The sequence below is a fragment of the Sapajus apella genome, unplaced genomic scaffold, assembly GCF_009761245.1.
Source record: "Sapajus apella isolate SASKATOON/1434 unplaced genomic scaffold, GSC_monkey_1.0 scaffold73, whole genome shotgun sequence".
NCBI lineage: Eukaryota > Metazoa > Chordata > Mammalia > Primates > Cebidae > Sapajus > Sapajus apella.
Window position 1 is genome coordinate 7,364,862 of NW_022437013.1, and position 22,684 is coordinate 7,387,545.

Here is a 22,684-nt window from a genome sequence, read left to right on the forward strand (position 1 = left end):
GACACTTGAGAGTCCCTCAGTAAAAAGTTGGCACTTGCCTTATAATCCTACAGCAAAGTTCACTAAGCAATAAATTATTCCCATCCATTAAGAGTTTCCAGTCATCTTTTAGTGCTTAAATTCAAATACACAGCCATAAGTTTACCAGATATTTAGGAAAAGACTGCAACTTAAACTAACGTAGAAAAGGAACTGGGAAGAAACCCAGACAATGCAGGGTTTAGAGGCAAACTTTTTAAAATAATTCTCTCAGGAAGAAAACCAAATAGTTTGTATCCACAAAGCAAAAACAGAATTCTAAAAAAGAAACAAGGATCAAGGATGAGCTCTTGTGAATAAAAATAGGAATGCTGAAATTAAAATTTCAATAAAAGGATTTAATGAAAAATTAAGGAAATATCTTAGTAAAACCAGAAGACAAAGTCATAGAAAATGGAAAAGATAAAATTAGACAAAAAAGTCTACGATGCCCAACAGTTCACTAATTAGAGTCCATAAACAAAGAAAAGAAAGAATAAAGGGGAGGAAATTATTAGCAAATAATACAAGAACACTTCTCAGAACTAGAGGTCACCAGTCTTTAGATTAGAAAGACAGAGTGCCCAGCAAAAATGAATGATAAAAAGTCCACAACCTGCCAGGCACGGTGGCTCACACCTGTAATCCCAGCACTTTGGGAGGCCAAGGTGAGCAGATCACTTGAGTTTAGGAGTTTGAGAACAGCCTGGCCAACATGGTGAAACCTCATCTCTACTAAAAATACCAAAATTAGCTGGGCGTAGTGGCGCGCACCTGTAGTCCCAGCTACTTGGGAGGCTGAGGCAGGAGAATCACTTGAATCTGGGAGGCAGAGGTTGCAGTGAGCTGACATCGTGCTGCTGCACTCTGGTCTGGGTGACAGAGCAAGACTCCATAAAAGAAAGAAAGAGACGAGGAGGAGGAGGGGAAGGGAGAGGTCCACAACCAAGGCAAATCTCGGTGAAATTTCAGAAAAACTGGGTTAAAGATAAGATCTTTAAAGCTTCTAGATTGTAATGGCTATTATTAAGAAGAGGAAAGACAAGTGTTGGTGAGGATGTAGAGAAAAGGGAACCCTTATACACTGTTAATGGGAATGTAAATTCGTCAGCCATTATGACAAACGGTATGGAGCTTCCTCAAAAAACTAAAAATACAACTACTGTAGGATCCAGCAATCCCACTATTGAGTATATATCCAAAGAAGTTGAAATCAATATGTCAAAGAAATACTCGCATTCCCATGTTCACTGAAGCATTATTCAGAATAGCCAAGATACGGAATCTACCTAAGTTTCTATCAATGGATGAATGGATAAAGAAAACATGGTATAGATACATAGTGAAATACTATTCAGTCACGAAAAAGAGAATAAATCCTGTTATCTGCAACAGCATAAATGAACCTGGAGGACATATTCTAAGTAAAATAAGCCAGGCACAGAAAGACAAATACCATACTATCTCACACATAGGTGGAATCTGAGAAAGTCAAACTCATAGAAGTAGAGAGTAGAATGGTGTTGCCAGAGGCTGATAGGAGCAGGAGGGAATGCGGAGTTGTTGATCAAATAGTATAAAGTTTCAGTTAGGAGGAATACGCTTCTGAATCTATTGTACAGCAGTGTGACTATAATCAATAATAATATATTGTATGTTTCAAAATAGCTAAAAGAGTAAATCTCAATGGCTGAACACAAAAAAATGGTAAGTGAGGTAATGGATATGTTAATTGCTTCAATTAGTCATTCCACATTGTATGCACATATCAAAACATCACATTGCACCCCATTAATGTATACAACTATTATTTGTCAATTAGAAGTAATATTAACTTTTTTCAAGTTTCTGGATTTTAAAATTTATTTCCAACCTATCAAGTGTGAAAATGAACTTAAAATATTTTTAGGCAAAAAGTTCTTGAAAATTTACTTCCCATGTACTCTTTCTTAAGAAACTACAAGAGAGGTTGTTTGGAAAACTTAAGGGAATAAAGTGGTACAGGAAGGGAAAATCCAAGCAGAGCCCCATGAATTCCCTAAAATTAAGGAGACAGAGCTGAGGATCCAAGTGGATGAATTTGGCTGGCGTTCACAGGACATAGTATCAGAGAGGAAAAAGCTGTAGAGAGAATTCTAGAGACCTTCAGAGAGTTTCCCTGTAGTATTCAACAGAATACTGGTCAACAAATGCATGCGAGGAAACTACACAATGCTAGGGAAAGAGCCACCCAGAAAGATAAGAGGGAAAAATCCCTGGTGCTCACATAGGGCTAGCAATAGTGTCTGTTCCTACCAGCTAAACTGGAAAATCTCATGACTCACAGGACGTTGGATAGAGTTCTCAGAAGGGTTTGCCTCAGTAGTGGGGAAAAAATTGTCTCTAGACTAAACATTGCTCTGATCTCACCTATCAAATCTGAAAATCAAGACTTGAAAGGATCAAGCTGTTTTCAAGTAACTTAACTGTGTCTCAAAACAAAGTTTGAGAATATTTATAGGAATAAAAAAATATACAGCATCCCAAAAGAGAAAATTAACAAAGTCTGACATCCAGTAAAAAATTACCTGATAGGCAAAAAAATCAAGAAAATAGAATCCATAATAAGAAGAAAAGGCAACCAATCGAAATTGACCCAGATATGACACGGGTATTAGAATTAGAAAGCGAGGACATAAAATCAGTTATTATAGCTGTATTCCATATGTTCAGAAAGCTAGAGGAAAGATTAAATATCTTTTTTTGTTTTTAGAATCAAGGGCTTTTTCTGTTGTTCAGGCTAGAGTGCAGTGGCACCGTCATGGGTCACTGTACCCTTGAACTCCTGGGCTCAGAAGATCATCTTGCCTCAGCCTCCCAAGTAGCTAGGACTACAGGTATATGTCACCACATGCAGCTATTTTTTCATTTTTAGTGGAGATGGAATCTCACTATGTTGTCCAGGCTGGTCTCAAGCAATCCTCCCACCTCAGCCTCCCAGAGTGCTGGGGTTAAAGGTGTGAGCCACCACACCCAGCCTGAATATCTTGAGATATGGAATACATTTTTTTAAAGACCCAAATCAAACTTCTAGAGATGAAAGCTATAACATCTAAGATGAAAAATACACTGGAGGTGTTAACAGCCAATTAGGTATCACAGAAGAAAAGGCTAGTGAACTTGAAGATATATTAATAGAAGCTATCCAAAATGAAACACACTTTCATGTGTTTTCACAATGGCAAAAAAAAAAAAAAAAGACTGAAAAACAAAAATAGAGCATCAGTGAGCTATAGGACAATTTCAGGCAGCCAAAAATACATGCAGTGGAATCCCCAATAGAGAGGAAATAAGTGGCATAAAAAATATTTGTAGAAGTAATGGCAGAAAAAAAATGTCCAAATTTGCAGAAGTTAATTGATAATGTCTAAAGTTGAAAAAAAATTAATACTACTAATGTAAGGATGTTATTTAGAAATGTAAGGTCATGCCGATAAAAACACCTGATAGAGTTGAAATTGCTTGGCTTTGCTGTAAAAATGTAGACTGTGGCACTAGACTCCCTAAATTTGAATCTTGCCTCTGCCCTTTACTACTTGGACAATTGTAAGCAAGTCATTTAACCTCTCTGAACATTATTCTCTTTATAAAATGGGGATAAAAGTAGTATCTACCTCATAAAGTTGTAAGGATTAAGTGAGTTAATACTTATAAAGGCTTAAAATAATGCCCAGTACAAAGTAAGCACTCTATTGATAACAGTGTTATCAGATAGCAGACATTCAGAATGAGGAGGAGATTGCTATTTCTTACAATATGACTATAGTAATATTTTACTTTCCTAGTTTGTGCAAGGTATTACTTTGATATAAATACATTTTAAATATTTCATAAGAGTAAATTAGTGGCGAAGAAATGTAAAGTCATTTAAGAAGTTTGCTGTGCAGGAAGGAGAGGGACAGGGTGATGACTGGAGGGGATATGAAGTAGAGGAAAGTCATGGGATTTTTTGTTTTTTGTTTGGTTGGTTGATTGGTTGGTTTTAGGTAGGAGAGACATGAGTGGGTTTAAAATGGATGTGAATTCAACTATAGAGAGGGATAAATTAAAGTTATGGAAAAAAGAGGGCATTTGGCCAAAGCACAAATGAAAAGATATCTCTTCCATTTTATCCAGAAGGAAGGCAGAAGTAATGGATGTGGACCCAAATGTGTTCAGCAGTTTGATGTGAGAAGTTGAATTTATTATTTCACACTTATTATTCTTTGTAAAATAAATAGGAAGGCACTTACTGATCACAAGCAGAAAATTGGCAGAGTTGGAATTTTGAGATAAGTACAAAAGATTTGAAATAGCCATTATGATGACAAGTTAAAAAGAAAGCCAACCAAAGCAATGCAGAAGGATTTCAGGTCAGCACTGAAGGCGCAGGTGAGATCTAGAAGCCATAAATTTGTGATGCAGTAGTACCGACCTCTTTCGTTATGTGATTTTCTCCAGTAGGATGCTGCAATTCAAATATAGGAATGGAAAAGGTGGGACTGATTCAGGGTTGGGATTTTATCAGGTTGGTATGCTAAAAGGATAATGGGGCAAGGAGATTGAGAATACTGAAAAGAGAGTACAGTACCTGAAGTGAGAAATCACAGAGCCTAAATAGGCTAAAGAAAGAAGTGAAGGCAGGAAATAGCTGGTAGGTAGGAAGAAACTATAGGAGTCAGGGCTTAGCCAACTCAATGAACTTGAAGTATATATGTATTTGAAGAAAAAAAGAGTTGTTGGCTGGGGGCGTTGGCTCACGCCTATAATCCCAACACTTCAGGAGGCTGAGGCGGGCATATTACTTGAGGCCAGGAGTTCAAGACCAGCCTGGCCAACATGGTGAAACCCTATCCCTACTAAAAATACAAAAATTAACCAGGCATGGTGGTGCTTGCCTATAATCCGAGCTACTTCGGAAGCTGAGTCAGGAGAATTGCTTGAATCTGGGAGAGGGAGGTTGCAGTGAGCCAAGATTGCACCACTGCACTGTAGCCTGGGCAATAGAAGGAGACTCTGTCTCAAACAAAACAAAACAAAAATAAGAAACAAACAGTTGTTAAGTAGAGGTTATAGTTAGGAAATGGGGTGTTTGAAGTTATGATTTCAGTGCAATTCTGAGTGATGGTGAGGATCAGCATGTGGTCCATGAAAATGGATAGATGAGATGGAGCTCTGAGGTGAGAGTCACTGTTGGAGGGGGTGTTAAGGAGGCTAGATGGCTAAAGCATTAGATGAGTCAGCCATGTGGTTGTTGCTGAAGTCACCCAAAATGATGACAGAGGCAATGGGAGGAAGACTATGAGCCTGGAGCCCAGGTCTTCAGTGACTGAGAAGGAGATATATGGAGGTCAAATATGGCCTAATGAGCCTCTGTAGCCCCTTGAAGCCTTGGTGACTACAGTGAATAATGTTTCACTTTTGACCATGGATTTCTGCCAGTGGTCTATGGATCTTTGGGTCCTCTGAAATTGTACAGAAAATTCTGTGTATATATATTAAATGCATTGTTTTTCCTCTGGAAGAAGGTTCATGACTCTCATCTAATTCAGAAAGAGGTGAGTGATTAAATAAAAGCCTAAAAATTACTGCCATAAAGGATTTATGTGCAGAATAATTAAATGAAAGCAATAGAAACTGCATGAAGACTAAGAAGAGCACTCACGTATCAATATAGCTAAAAGTTTCTCTGCCCTTATACCAACACCATGATAGAAAGTGCATGTGCTGAGTGAGCAGCAGGGAGCTATGGCAGTAGCTAGGGATAGTACTTGACTGTGCCTTAAAAGATCTGATAGGCTACAAAGACAGAGACAAGGGTCCAGAAATCCACAGGGTAATTTACCACTGAGGCTCAATAACTAGTTAACTGGTAAAATCTTCAGGTGGCAGCTGTTACATACGCACCTGAACTTTAAGTGACTTTAAACTGGCCTTTTTTCACAAGAGCAGGTATTTCAAAAGAAGATAAGGAACTGACCTCTCAGCAATATTTTTTGCAGACTGTAGAAACCGTGCCTGGTCATTTTCTTTCAGGATATGCTCAGCTTGGTTGATGAGGACTGTTGACCGTTCAAGACACTGGCGGCAATTAGCAACCTGCTGTGCCAACTTTCTCAGTTTCATAACCTTTAAGGAATTAGTAAAAGAAAAAAAGTAAGATAAAACATTCATTGCTTAATTAAAAACAATAAAAAAATATGAAGGAGATATGCTGCAATGATTCTAAAAATAAGGCTTATTAATATTCCGTGGTCCCTGTACTAACCACTCACCTTCTCACCCTACCCACTGTGTCTCTTGTGCCAGCCCCTCCTTCTCTTGTCTCCTAAGCTTGCATACTTAGGCTGCAACACAGTCATATGTTCTCGGTTATCTACCTCCTCTTTGTATTAATAACATTAATTTTTCTGGTTATAAAAGCAACGCATGCCCATTATGGAAAATTCAGAAAATAAAAAGAATAAAATAAACACTACCACCTAGAGATTATCATTGTTTACATTTTTGTTTGTTTACATTTTGTTGTCAATATATTTTCACATACATGTTTACTAAAAAGTACCATCTTTTTCTTTATGAGTATCTACATTTCTACATATATATTTCTCTAAGTGTCTTTATGCATACCTGTGTGTTCACAAATCTGTATTCTTGAAAACTTTAGTTCCTGGATAAGCTGGAACCACCCAGCATGGCATAAAGCATTAGTGATCACTCTAGGCTCTCAAAACATCTCACATTATACACACAGCATGAACTTATAACCACTAACACCGACCAGCAGGCCAACAAGCCTAAAACCATATAGCTGTATGGAGGCTCACACCTGACCCTTATGATCATGATTCTTCAGTTCCTAGACTAGAAAGCTGAATATCTTACAAGTCTTCGCTCTCTCTCCTTCATCTTTTATATTTAAAAGTTCAATGATTCCTATCATTTCCTTTCTAGCAATGCCTGTTGTCTTCTTTCCTCCCATTTGTGCTGCCACTACTCTGGTTTAGGTCTTTATCAACTCTTACAAAGCATCATTCCTTAAGTCTCATAACTTGCTACCCTAACTTTGGTATCATCCCATTCTGATCTACCCTGCATACCTCTGCTATATCAATCAGTCTTTCTCCCTTCATAAGAAACTAGAATGGCTGCCCAACACTTTTCAGATTAAGCCCAAAGTCCTCATCCTGTCATTCACGGTCCATAATCCTGGCTCACATTTCTACTATTACTTTTTTCTTTTGCATTGAGTTATAACAGGCAACAGTGTACAACTCAGTGAACTTTTGCATACACATACACCCACATAAACCAGGCCAAGATATAGAAAATTTGTAACACCCCAGAATGGCCATCATTTTCACTGGATTCAGAGCAGTAGGCCAAACATCACTTCTTTGCCTCTCCCTTGATAATCTCATTTCTTCTTGCTTTCATGATCAAACCGGAATCATCTGGATCAAACTTTCATATTTGTAAAGTCAACTCTTCTTGGCTTCATTGAAGTGCTGTGCTTTACCTTTGTCTCTTTGATTTTGACAGCAATCATTTGCTTCCTCTGCTGGATGATCTCTACCAACTCATCACATTCTTCCATAAGTTTTGCCTCATGCATAGCAGTATTCACCTGCCAAGAAAGTTCAGAGTATTATACAGTGATTGTTGCCTTTGTCTACTGCTGGCTCTAAAAGGTTCGGACTGACAGCTAAGCATGCACAACTTCTTCCATACCTCCCTCATAAGATCCACTCCTAGAAGAAGGGTAGAGATGATGATATTAATGATGCAAGGGCATTGAAGCACCACAGATAGGAAGCTCTCCAGGCCTCTGGTAGATCATGATGGTTAATGGAAGGCTGGGCAGAAGGACAGATGAGATGGGGGCATGTTATTCCCACTGAACATTTCCCTTTACTCCAGTACCCTGTCCTCCTGCTGTTCTTTTGGAAAGAGGGTAAGGAGATTTATGTATGTCAAGAAAAGAGTATCCTCCTCACAGGCACAATATTAAGATAACATTACAACAATATATTGTGCTAACAAAAATGTTTTCAGTTTTCCTTGTTCCCTTCTAATTTTTCACATTAAATATATTATTAAATATATTCATGTGTATATATTTTTCATGTAGTTGTCATGTTTTAGTGGATATTTCTCACCTTGGACTGTCCAGTATCTGAATACCTTTCCTATTTTGGGATACTGGCTACATCAAAACATCTTTACTGCAAAGTCAGGGTTGGAAAAAAAAACAACCACTATTCTTCATTGTCTTTTGATGGATTGGTTTCTCCTTCTCCTCATCTTTATTATTATCGACGCTAGATGGCTACAATGAGAGCAGGGGATTTGGGAGCTGCCCAAGTACAATGGGAAAATAGGGAGAAAGGAACTAACATCTTTTTAGTACTTAACTTACAAAGCACTTCATAGGTAAATTATTTCATGTAATTATCATAACAATTTTACAATATAGGAACCATTTTTATTCCCATTTTACAGATGGGGAAACTGAGATTTAGAATTTTAGTGACTTGCTCAAAAATCACACAACTAGTAAGCGGTAAAACCAGAATTCAAACCGAGTTCTGTCAAGTGAAACCCCTGGGCTGGCTGGGTGGGCGGGCGAGGTTCAGTTCCATTTCAGCAGCACACAGAGCAGTCACACAGGGAAGCACAAGCATTCCAAGAGAATATTCAAGGATCACTCGAGCAGAGCTCTAGAAGGCTGAGGAATAGACAATGGGTTACTTGAGAGCATCAAAACTCAAGGGGCTAGATGTGCTTCATTAGCAAAGTAGGGCTGCATTTCCCATTGCTATCCCTCTTCAGATGGTTCCTCCATATGCTACAACCTGAGCAAAATAACTGTCACTGGACCAAATTGCCTTCTCTCTCATCCTTGAAGCTCCCTGATGGCTAATTTTCTGTTTCCTACTTAGCTGAAATAAAATATGTTTGTTGGTGAGTGACAATCTTATGTTGCTTTTTTCCATTTTCTAAGGCGGTGCCACAATGGGGGCTTCTACTTATTCTGAATGGCACTCTAGCCATTCTACTTATTTTTTCTCAGACACTTTACCCTTTCCCTAAATTGGATCTATCTTTCCAAGGAAGATATCCTATCAGCTCACAGAACTCCTTTATCTGAGCCTAAGAGATTCATTTAATTTTCCCTGGGTCCTTGCTTACAGTATCTAGAAATTTAGGCACTTTTCATTTATAATTTCTTTTTTAGGTGGCTACTGGTGCAGTACACAATGATGTAGTACCTTGTTTCTTATAATGTAATCCTTGGACTAGCCTTTACATAACACTTACTATATGCTGGGCATTGCTCTAATTATTTTAAATACATTGGCTCTCTCAATCCTCAAAATAGTCCTGAAGTAGGTACCTTCTTTTTGCATTTGACAGATGAGGAAAACTAAGCACAGAGAGATTAAATGACTTACTTAAGGTTGCACAGTAAGTAGCAGAGATGAGATTTGGGCTCAGAGAGTTCAACACTAGAAATGACACCTTTAACCTTACACATATGCTGCTCTCCAGTTGAGTGTAACAACACCCTTTTCTTCAATTTCTGAGAATCATAATCTCTTTCAAATCATCCATCTTTATTCTGTGATCCCTTTCTCATTAGTCATTTCAGACTCCTTGTTGTTCCCCTAGAATGCCATGCACTTTCATGTCCTGTGCCTTTGCCTGAGACTATCATTTTACTTGGAAAGTCATTTCCCTATCTGTTTATTGAACACATTTCTTCTTATCTTTTAAGGTCCTTCTCAAAGATCATCACTTCTGTAATTTTTCTCGCTTGCTTGGACACATGCAATTGATCCCCTATTTATATTCTCAAAGTACTCTATATATAGTTCAATCATACCATTTCCTATATTTTATCATATTAGTCTGTCTTCCTCACTCTATCATGAGTTCTGGAGGGCAAGAATTGTGTCTTATGTGATTATACCTATCTCCAGTATCATGACTGGCACATAGTGGATGTTTTGTAATTATTTGTTGGATTGAATTAAATGTGAAAAAGGTATATTTTACTGTTTATTAGACATGTCCACTTTGTTACTCAAGTTACCCTAAAGTCAGTACATCTAAAAACAAACTTATCGTCTTCTGTCCAGATCTGGCGTCCACCTCTGATTTCCTATTTTTGGGTCAATGCGACTATCATTATGGCAGTTAGGTTCAGTAAACTCTGACTGCTACTTCTCCTTTGTCCCCCACATAAATTCATAGCAGTCCCAAAGTCCTTCTCTCCTTTCCTTTTTAATCTTGCTAAATTTCCTCGGTGGCTGGTCCAAATGCAGTAGTGTTTACAACTAATTGATCACAAACAGTTACAGGTTTCTTTGTTCCTTCTCCACTCACACTGCTTCACTTGATTACCCTTAAACAAAGTTCTTTGGTAATATAGTGAAAATCTGAACCAATGAACCAATAGGTTGAAGCCCTTACCACCTATTGTGATAGGACTCTTGCTGCAAAAACCTCCTTAACTAATCTCCCTACCTCCAAAATATTCCCTTTGCCACCCATCCTCATAATCCTTCCTCTACTCTGAACTCAGGAAAAATCATCTGTCTTCATTACCAAACATATATCAAGCATCTTTTCTATGCAAGGTATTATCCTAAGGCCCTGCCCTAAAAAAATTTGCAGTCTGGATGGGGAATAAATATACAGATGAAAGAAACCAGTCAAGGTAGCATAAGTTAAATACTGAATGGGTGATGTAGACTCTAATCTACAGAAATTAAAAGGAAAGATTACTTTTGGTGGGTAATTGGAGGAAAGATGCATGGATGAAATGGAACTTGAATTAAACCTTAAAGATAGAATAACACTCAGATTTAAAAGGTGTGAAGGAGAGAAATTTCCAGCCAAGCAAATGAGATTGAACTTTATTTTTAGGCAATATGGTATCTTTAAAAGTATTTTTGAGGAGAGGAGAGGTAAGGTGGGGTGAGAAGTGGCACAGTGAACTTATTTAAGAAGATGAACAGGGATTGATTTGATGGAGGGTAATAGCAAACCTGAGGATGATTTAGGAGGCTATTGTAATGTGGACAGGGCCTAGCCAAGGAGAATACCAAAAATAGAAAGGAAATATCAAATATGAGAAGCACTCCTTTGCTTACATATCTTCAATTAGACAGCAAGTTCCTTGAGGAAGGATTTTAAATTACTTTGTCTCTCCCATTATAACTGGTACAAAGCCTTACAACAAACATTTACTGACTGATTTAGTACAGTAATAAAATCAAAATAAGAATGCCAAACATTAGAAAATATGTTCCCGTAAGTATATTTTGTAGAGAAATTGTAATGTGAAGTGAGGGAGCTAGGGTGGGAATGTTTCTTGGACAGTCTCATCAGGGGAGGTAAAACCAGGCACAATTAGTAGAGTGAAAAGTTGGCTGAAGAGGGAAAATTCCAAATTAAAAGTAAAGCAAATGACATTCAAATCTATTCATGTCAGGAAGCAGCCCAGAAGAGCACAGTCCTTAAGTGTTTTCTGAAAGAAAATACTTCAGGGAAAACTGGTCTTCCTGATGTGACTAAAACAACTCAAATTGCTTGGAAGGCATTTGAAAGCCCCTGGTATTTTCTTTGTTTGAAAACATAATACATTGAGGTATTTCACTTGCTTATTAACGCTTAATTGAAAATAACTGAGTTAATTTGATAAGCATACTTGTCTGGTTGGTTTGTGGAAGACCCTAGCTCTTTATTTGACATTTGCTCTTTGTGTTAGGTAGTGGGTTTGTCTAAATGGCTTTGTGTTTGTGAAAAAAATCTATCCTCCTTGAAAATCCCATTAGGTCAATCTTGGCAACCTACTTGTATAAATCCACCCACCCCAAAAAGACTTTTGGGAGGCAGTTTGTGATGTTTATGACTAAGAATCTCAGCCTCAATCTTCCAAGCCTTAAGCACTAGGCAACACGGGCTCCCTAGTAAGTTTCCAGGTCCTCCTCTCTGCTCTTTGCTCTTTTACTTTCTTCCCAAAGGCAGCAAAAATTTGACTTGCGTATTTCTTTCCAACTGCCCATCCTGCCCTATTACCTCCCAGCCCAAAGATAGACTGTAGAATAAAGCCTAGTCTTCCCCAATTTCCACCTATCCTTAACACAAACACATAAGGCCCCTTTTGGAAGGATTTGACCACTGTTCAATAGGAGAAAATAAATAGGTGAGAGTTCGCAAAAGATGTAAGTTGCAAAGATTTAAGAAACTGCAAGAAGTTATTTTGGCAGTTGTTTCTCTTCTGTATTGAAATGTAAATGTGCTAGACCTTTTTACCCTTATTTTCTTTCAGAGAGCTTATTTGATAGTTAGGATTTTTTTTTTTTTTTTTGGTGGGGGAGGAGGTGGCAGGAGAGATCTCCCATTGCTCATTCTATAGGTATTTTATTCCTGAGTTTAGAGTTCATCAGCCTTCTCTCCAACCCACTCCCACAATAACTTTTCCCTCAGCTTAGTCACATCCATCAGCCCTGCAGAGCATTGCACCAGAGTTCAGAAGGCACTGAGATTTCCTGTTCAGATGGAACAAGACATATTAAATAGTAGACAATCCCATATACCCAGACTCAAGGAAATGCAATAATATTAATTATTATTATTATTATATGGCAAGGAATTCCTCACTAGCTTCTCTATCTCAGTGCTCTCCACTCTACACAGTAAATGCCAACCTAGTTTATTCCCTGAAATCATCTTCCCAAATAGATTTCCCTTCTGCCAGAATATTGTGAAATTCTGGCATTAAAGATCATTTGGGGAACTTTTTATTTCAACAAACATTTATTGAGTGTCTCCCACATACCACATTATATCCCACATTTATCCAGCATAGTGCTGGGTTCCATGAGTGGGATATAAAGATGAAAAAGACTTGGCTTCTGCCCTCAAGGCATTTACAGTCTAGTAGAGAGTATGAATGTGAATGCAACTAATTACAATTTAAGGACCAGCAAAACAAGTAATATAATAGAATGCAATTAAAGGTGATGAGATCATTGGAAAAGAGAAAATTTGGAAAAGGACAATCAGAGGATTAGATAAAATTTCATGTAGCTGAGCTGGTCTTCAAGGATGAGCAATACTTGGGGAGGTAGAAATGGATCTTAAGTGGAGACAAGTTTAGGCAGAGAGAATGATATGAATAGCATGAACAAATGCATAGGCAGGAAAATAGAAAACGTGTTTGGTTAAAGCAGATCAGTCTGACAGATGCAATGGAGGGAAATAAGGCTAGAAACAGGGGTTGGAGATATATTATGGAGAGCTGTGCTGTCATTTTGAGTCTCTGAATGTGCTTCGATAAAATGTCAGGATCTCAGCACTATAGTTAACACCTTAAGGATTGTTAATTGACATCTTCGTTGAGAACAAGGTGAAGAGAGAAGGCAGACACAGTACATGAAGAAATGGAAGGGGGCACAACAAACTTCCCCTTCCCATTATTGCCCAGGACCACTCAGGTGATCACTATCCCACCTTCTCAGACTCAGTTAACAGAAAAAAGAGGCTGACATGGGCTTTATTTAATAAGCAGTCACTTTCTGTGCAAAGGAGATGAGAAGGAAAAGTGAGAGGTAAATTGTACATTTGATGAATTCTCAAGAAATTGTTATGAACAGCTTTGTCACCTTACTGAGCTGCAAAGAATTCATTACTTTCTTAAAATAATACATTCAAGAAAACACAATGTTCATGAAACAGACATAGCATTTGCTGTGTCAGCATCAAAGCTAAGATGTTAACCCAGATCACGCTTTAAGGATCTGTCTCTCTCTCTCTCCACCCCCCCATACACACGCACACACACACACACACACATATACACACATATATTCTGTGTTTAGTTTATCCTAAGTCTAATAAAAATAATGGATACAGAGAGTGAGGACAATCTGCTCCATATACATGTCTTAGGAATGGCATTATGTGGCAATTCTGTGTTGATTTTGGAGTCCTTTCTCCTCAGGGATCAGACAACCAAACCTTTAAAACCTGAGGCTTAGTTACTGTCTTCCCCATATTCTCTTTTATGCAAGGTAACTGTTTATTTTTTATTTTTTTGTGATGGAGTCATCCAGGCTAAAGTGCAGTGGCACGATCTCAGCTCACTGCAACCTCCACCTCCCAGGTTCAAGCAATTCTCCTGCCTCAGCACCCCCAACCCCAACCCAGTAGCTGAGACCGTAAACAGGCACCACCACTCCCAGCTAATTTTTGTATTTTTAGTAGAAACAAGTTTGGCCAGCCTGGTCTCAAACACCTGACCTCAGGTGGTCCACCGCCTACAGGCATAAGCCACCACACCCGGCCAAGGTAACTGTTTAGAACATGGAAGAAAAACATGTTCTAACTGTCTAGAACATGGAAGAAACAGATAGGTTTTACATGTGGTATTTTATGTACATAGCTATAAATTTTGTGTAAAATGAGGCAGAAACCGCCTTTCTATCTCATTGGAACCATGTAATTAGATGTGAAAAAGACTGAAGAAATACATCCTACTCCATCACTTAAGAGACTTAACATGGGGCCTAGAGAGGGGAGAGACTCATCCAACATCATATGCTACTAACTGACAGGGCAAGGCTTGAGCCAGATTTTCTGAGTCCTACCCAGTGTTCTTTGCAATCTAATGCTTGTTTTGTGAAGCATGGCACTAGCTTATAAATCCTTCTGAAGAAATAAAACTCTCTAGCTCTCATCCTTGTATATTTACCCTAGAAATATGAACATTTATGTCCACACAAAAACCTTACATGAATGGTCATAATAGTTTTGTTTCTATTAGCAAAAAACTGAAAAGAACTGAAATGCTCTTCACTGTGGGCACATATAAACAAATTGCAAAACATCCACATAGTAGAATACTATTTAGCAATAAAAAATCAAAAACTATTGATATACACAACAAATTGAATGGTTCTCAGGGGCATTATGATGAGTGACATAAGCAAATCACAGTATTTTACATACTATATGATTACATTTACATGGCGTTCTAGAAAAGAGAAAATTATAGTAATGATGAACATATCAGTGGTTGCTGGGGGACAGATGTGCCTATAAAGAAGCGGCACAAATGAGTTTCGGGGGATGATAAAACAATACTGTCCTAATTTCAGTGGTGATTACAACAATCTATTAATGTAATAAGATTAATAAAACTATCCATCCCCTAAAAAAACAAATTTGAGTGCATGCAAAACCTGGCGAAAATCAAATAAGTTTGCTTGATAGAATTATTGTACCAATGACAGTTTCCTAGTTCTGATAATTATGTGATTATGTAAGATGTTAACATTGGGGAAGGTTAGTTAAATAATATGTGGGAACTCTCTGTCTCACTTTAGCATCTTTTATGTAAGATTAAACTTATTTGAAAAAAGAAAGAAAACTCTAAAAGTCCCATAATGTTTTAGGCAGGCCTGGTCAACCAACGTTTCTGTCGTTTTCTGAAGTTCTAATACATCTTCAGGCCTTTGCTCAAATGGCATCATCTCCCTCTCCCTCTCTCTCTCTCTCTCTCTCTCTCTCTCTCACACACACACACACACTCACCCCACTGTGTAACCTAGTTTATTTTTATCCATAACACTTAAGTCCCTAATACAAATGTTTGTTCACTGTGTGTCTCCTCCCGTTAGAATGTAAGCTCCTTACATTTAAGCACTTTGTTTTGTTCACTGCTATATCCCTAACACCTAGAATGGTGCTTGTCACACAGTAGATGCTCAGTAAATATTTGTTGAATGAATAAATGTGTGTAGGCTCTGAAATAAAGGTATTATAAAGAATTGTATAGTATACCATGTTACATTGCTTTATTACATGAGACAAATTTCTCTTTCATTTTCTTTTTGTACACTCAAAATAGTTTTATTTGTTGCATCATTTAAATATTATTTTCTGAATTATGAAAGATTTGGAGAGAAGTTTGAATAAAAACATCTCTAGGAGACCTAGGAGATCCTAGGAGACCACATATTCTGAAATATTTCCTTTCCCTGCGTTAAAAGAAAGAAAAAGTTGCCTTTCCTAGGTGCTTACTCACATGGGCTTTACTGATCCTTCTGATGCATAAAAGAGTGTACTTACAACATCAGGCCACCAGGGGGCACTGTTTATCCAAATATCCTTTCTCAGTGCCTATTAGTGTACCAGGCCATGTGCTGGGTATAAAAAGAGAATAAGGCACCGTACTGGACCTGAGAGCTTAGTCTGGTGGGGAGACAAATAGGTATGTAGAAGTGCTATGATGAAAGTATGCACAGGTTACTCTGAGGACACAGAGGAGGAACACCTGAACCAGAGGAGGGAGTCTGGGAGAAAGGCTTAAAGCATGGGTGATGGCTTCCTGAAGAAGGTGAAGCCTGAGCCGAGCAGTACTCCCACAGACGGAAAATTGAAGTTCTGTGAGGACAGGTGCCATCTCCATCATTATGTTCCCAGTTTCTGGCCCAAGGCAAAAATACACTTAAATATTTGTGGAATGAACAGCATACCAAGTACAGATAGCAAAAGGGCATCACTAGATGTGCTAGTATTTTAAATATATTATTTTCAACTTTCAGAACAACTCTTCAAAGTACACACTATCATCCTATTTTTTAGATGAATAAAATGAAGTTCAGTAATAAAACAGATCCAGACAGACTCAACTCTATCACTTCTCTTTCTACTTGCTGTCTCCAAGTGAGCATACTACTATCAATAAGTCAACTCATATTCTGCTTAAAGGGATTTGGAACAGTGCTTCACAATATTGACATTCCTCCAAAAACAAGATAAAATATATCTACTCAATTGTTCTTTTTAAAAAGTTTTAAATTGATTTATTTTCATGTTAAAAATAGAATCAATTAAAAAGTTAAAATATTGATATATTCTCAAATTAAATACCCAATTTCTTTAAATAATAATGAGACATATGTATGCCTTTTAAGACAGGTTAAAGGATCAAATAGCAGATTGTTAACTTGAGACATTAAGGAAACAAAAACATTCTAGCAATATTTCAGCTAATATACCAAATTCATAGCTTCATATTCTAGCAGTAAAAAGAGACACCGACAAGGATCATGTTTTTTACATGACATGAGAAGATCTGTGTAATATTATATTACAAGATAAAAAGGATATTAACTGTTTTACTGTTCTATAATGTTTATGGGAGATGTTTCAATGATAGCACTACTTTTCAGAAATCCATAAGAACATCAAAGATTATAGACAGACCAAAGATTATGGATTACCATGAAAGATTCGCCCAATTCTTGAAGCAGTCAACACTCATTTATATGGATACCATACAGGTTATTTCATACTACCATTGAAAAAATTTTACTGTTATTATGTGCTAGGCATTCTAGTAAGCACTTAGCAATACACAAGATAGATAAGCCCTCTGTCATAATCTTGTGAATCTTATAATGAACAGGGAAGCAAATACTGAGCAGTTACTTGTTTGAAGAGTGCTACAAAAGAGGTTTATCACATAATAAGAATAATCTTTGGGTGCTTATAAGACGGAGACTTAACCAACAGTTGTCAAATGGGGACTTTAGATGGTCAAGGGAAGCTTCCTAAGGATGTGATACTTTTAAGAAATGAGTCAGCTAGAGAAAGGGGAGAGTCACAGCAGAGAAGACCAAGACAGCAAAAAGGGCTGGGAGACCATGCTAGAGAGATAGGTAGGATCCAGATCATAATGGGTCTTAAAGGCAATGGGGAACCATTAAAGGGTTTGTGGTAGAGAATGACATGACAGATTTTGCATTTTACAAAGTTCATTCCTACAGCAATGTGGAAAATGGATAGGAGTGGAACAGGATGGGGCAGAGAGGCCAGTTAGAACCTGCAGTTTCCAAAATGATTGTGGCATGGCCACGGCTGCTACCTTTAGGAAGCCTCTAATCCAACCAAGAAAACAACCTGTAACCAAGACTTTCCTTCATGGAAGGGCAGGCAATCTAATAGAGGTCTGCACACGCTGCTCTGCCCAAGTTCATGTGACTAGCGGGTGATAGAGCCAGCACCAGAAACCAGGTTTCCTGATTCCTAGTCCAGGGCTTTTTCCAAAGTTGTCCTTTTCACTGCCTTCACCACCATGGAATTATGGAAGGGGAGGAGAACAAGGCAAGTCAGCGAAGGTTTCTGCCTTCTTAGGCCTCAGATTAGATTGTGGGGAGCTTTTAGCCATTCTCTGTACTCAAGTCTGACATAAGCACTCCTCCCAAGACATTTGTTTCTGAGAGATAGATTCACCATCCTGATACTCCCTATACATATACAGAGCAAGGAATCTCTACTGGGAGGTCCAGGGAAATTTAAACTCTTATGGCTAAGGTCGAAAAGGGCATTGTTCGGAAAAAGAAGTAATTCTTTTTGAGACAGGGAACTTTGGATGAACAAAGGGAAAAAGTCTGATTCCAGGCAGACAGAAAACAATCTGCTTCCAGGCCACTAAAGAGGCAAGGGCCCAAGTAGAAGAGTGAAAACAGCTGAAGAAGAGCCTATATTGCTTCCAAGCTAAGGGAGTAGGGAAATAAGACAGAGAAGTACCAGGAAACAACCTCAAGGACAAGAACCAGAGGAATTTTGTATGCAAGCATCAGAGGGAAGGGAATCCTCAGAATAATACCCAACGCTGAAATCTGTGACTGGGCAACAAAGAGGTTTTGAGAACATATTTCCAGGGGTCTTAACTACCTCATGAGCCAAGAAATAAATGAAGGGGTTTCTATGTGGAAAAACCCAAGGGAGTCGGAGGTTCTGAATAGGATGGGTCGGGCGCAGTAGCTCACGCCTATAATCCCAGCACTTTAGGAGGCCAAGGTGGACAGATCACATGAGGTCAGGAGTTTTAGACCAGCCTGGCCAATGTTGTGAAACCCCATCTCTACTAAAAATACAAAAATTAGCCAGGTGTGGTGGCTCATGCCCGTAATCTCAGCTACTCAGGAGTCTGAGGCAGGAGAATCACTTGAACCTGAGAGGCGGAGGTTGCAGCGAGTCAAGATCGTGCCACTGCATTCCAGCCTGGGTGACAAAGTGAGACAAGAAAGAAAAAGAACGAAAGACAGAGAGAGAGAAAGAAAGAAAGAAAAAAAGAAAGAAAGAAGAGAGAAAAAGGAAGGAAGGAAGAAAAGAGAAAGAAAGAAAGAGAAAGGAATAAATTAATTATAAAACAAACAGGAAGGAATCTCAACCTGCTGGGAAATTCCAAAAATCTGACCATCTTAATACATTGTTAGTGCTAATAAAATAAATAATCAATTATATTGTATAGTTATTATACCTGTATAGTTGTTATGGGTTGGCCTGTAAAGTGCTTTCAGATTTATTTGATCTCTATATTTGATCTTCACAACAATCTTTTTAGATAAGGTACACACTACTATCTGCATTTTATGGATGAGGAAACTGAGTTCTAGAGGGGTAAAGTAAATTATCAAAGTCATATAAGCCAACAAGTGACAGAGTTACAACCCAAACTTTGCATCCTAACTCCAGGGCCAAGGCATGGCTTCTGCCATGTTCCATTCTAATCTACCCTGTTTTTTTGTTCTCTTCGTAGCTAAAGCTTTTTTATTTTTGAGGAAAACCACCTTCCGCTTTTTTTGAAGATTTTCCTGTGCTAAGTTCCCATTTCTACTCAGGCAACAGAGTAGAGTGGAAAATACTCTGGATTTTAAGCCAAGCTGGCCTGAATCTGAATTCCTGCTTTGACACTTACAAGCCAAATGACTTCAGAGAAGTCACTTAACATCTCTGAGCTATCTTTCTGACTGGTAAAATAGAAACAGTGTTACCTACCTCACAAGCGGGTGTGAGAATCAAATGAGATACCAGAGACAAAGGTCTTAGCTCGCTACCTGGAACATGGTAGGAATTAAATAAATGCTGATTTCCATTCCCACTCCTCTCCAACTTCAAGCTTCTATCCTGGTCTGGTACTTCTTTCCCAAAAAGCTGAAATTCAGGTTTTGATTTATGTCTCTACTTACTCATCTTACTGTGAGATGGCTGGCATTTCAATTCTTCAGAGTTTATCATTTACAACTGATACTTGCACGATATTTTCTTGGCTATTTGTGGTAGATTTCGAACTTATAGCTTGTGTATATGTATGTACATAAAATGTTTCTAAATAATTTAAAGACTTAAGTTTTACTCAGAAGTGACTTCATTCTGCAAAATCTGGATAGATCATTCTTCTTAATATCATCTGGAATCTAAAAGTCTAGTTTGTCCTTATTTAGATAGTGAGCTAACTTATTCAGTTACTTTGTTCTGAATATATTGTAGCAATTCAGGTCTATGATCTCTTACTGAGTTCAGATCTCACATCCTCAGCACCAGATTCCAAATATATTTTCTAATAAAGAATCTCCTTAGCAGCCACTTTCCCATAGACTGTCTTTAGACAGTAATATGGTTGAGCTCTTACACCTGGATCTTTCCCTGTCGTCACATTCTCCTCACTGAGGAGCTTCAAACTATGTAACGAAAAGGAAGATAAATTGGGCATGGAAGAAAACTAGGCTAGTCCTAAGAATGGGGATATAGGACTTTGATAAAAATGGATTTGGTATAAAAATAAGCTATGCCGTAGACTGACTGAAAAGAGAACAGGGAAAACTTTAAAATTATTGCTTTATGCATTTTGGCCTTTTAAAAAACTGGATGCAGTGAAAATATGTTACTACTGCAATTTTAGACATTTTTGTTGTGAAATTGAGCATATTTAAAACTAGAGAATATGATGAAACCCCATGTGTCCATCCCCCTTCAAAAGCCATCAACATTTTTCTATATTTATCTGATCTACTCCCTCCTTTTTCTGCTGAGGCATTTTAAAGCAAATCCAAGACATTATGTTATTTCACTCCTAATACTTTGGTTTGCATCTCAAAAACAAAACAATATCTTATTGCAGAATCAAAATGAATAAAATAATGCCTTAATATCATTCATCTAATGCTTGTTTTGTATTTAAATTGTCCTGATTATATGAAAAGGTATACTTTTACAGTTGATTTGTTTGAATCAGGTACTTTATGAAGAGGAATTTAATACTGATTTTTCAAAGGCCATGTATATTTCTTTTTTTTTTTTTTACTCTTAGATTTATGTTTCACTTTTTTTTTTAATTATACTTTGAGTTCTGGGGTACATGTGCAGATCTTGTAGTGTTGTTGCGTAGGTACATGCCATGGTGGTTTGCTGCCTCCATCCCCTGTCACCTACATCAGGCATTTCTCCCAATGTTATCCCTCCCCAACCTCCCACCCCCTGCTGTCCCTCCCCTAGCCCCCTACCCCACCAACAGACCCCAGTGTGTGATGTTCCACTCCCTGTGCCCATGTGTTCTCATTGTTCAACACCCGCTTATGAGTGAGAACATGTGGTGTTTGAAGACCATGTTTTCAAACCATATTTCTAATGAATAATTAATGAGTGCTGTTTCCTATCCAAGAAATAGAAGACCCCATTGGTGCTATACACCCCATCCATGCTTAAAATTCTACTTTCAGGAATGTATGCCCTTTATGAAAAGAAAGATACCTGTACAGTGATTACTGTTCATTCATACAGCATTGTAAATTTCAGTATCTCAGAAAACAAGTTTCAAAGGAGATACCAGAGAGAAGAAAAGTTCATCACTGGGCAGAACAAAGAGAGTGAGAAATCTAGAGGATGGAGGGATAGCAGAAACTGTGGAGAGAATTACTTAAATCGAACATGGGGACATTTAACTGCTAAATCAAAAGTGCTTATGATTTCTGTAACCTCTTTCTGTATTGAAGTAACCCACATTCCAAAAGTTCAACAGTCTTATTTGTAACAGGATACTATGCCCACTGGATGATATCCATCAATTTTGTCAGCCCTAACACTAACCCAGTGGGAGCTCCTGCTCTCAAGTACTGCCCAGCATCCAACAATCTTTCTCCGAGAGATGACCAAAAAGGCTAAGTGTAGGTGACTGAATTCAGTAGCACTCTTAACAGCATGGTAAAGAAAATCTGTCCCCTTGTACATTTCTGGTTGGGAGTATAAATTGCCTTGGCAAATAGAGACTGTTGACAATATGTGTCAATACATTGAAAAATGTGGCTTTAAACTGTCAATTTCACTTCTAGGAAACAAATATCCTTAAAAATAGAAAGGGAAAAGATAGAAAAAAGACACAATTTTGAAATCGCCTTTGCAAAACTTGTAACAGTGAGAAAACGATGGGAGTGATGGAGATCTGATCTGGCCAACCCCCATCTTGCCTCTGGCCCTCAAGCTGCCCTTAACTATTCCTGGGCTTAGGCCAGGCTAACTTTAGGAGACATTTAGTTTACAGTTTAAATGATAATAGGTGCTCCTGCACCTGCTCGCCTGCACTCCTCTTCCTGTGATGGGTGGAAGGCAGTGGAACCAAGCAAGTGGACTCCATCCCTTCTAGCACTGAAGTAGCTGGCTAGTTCTAGCAGCCTTCTCCAAAACTCTACCTTTGTGAAGCTAATGAGAGACCACCATGCTTGGAGGATAGAGGAGCCTGAATTCTGCTAAGGTGTAGACATAAATGATTACCTGCCATTATTCCAGA

At 38.2% G+C, this 22,684-nt stretch overlaps 1 protein-coding gene across 4 annotated transcripts in view; it reads right to left on the minus strand.

Annotated features, from left to right (window-relative positions):
* MID2 (midline 2) overlaps nt 1-22,684 on the minus strand; it is a 94,394-nt gene that overhangs the window by 19,108 nt on the left and 52,602 nt on the right. For all 4 annotated transcript variants that reach the window (XM_032250893.1, XM_032250892.1, XM_032250891.1 and 1 more), the window contains 2 exons: nt 7,556-7,663; nt 6,017-6,165 (listed from right to left, as the gene is read on the minus strand). In XM_032250893.1, the coding sequence (XP_032106784.1) occupies nt 6,017-6,165; nt 7,556-7,663 (257 nt within the window). The remainder of the gene's footprint in view (nt 1-6,016; nt 6,166-7,555; nt 7,664-22,684) is intronic.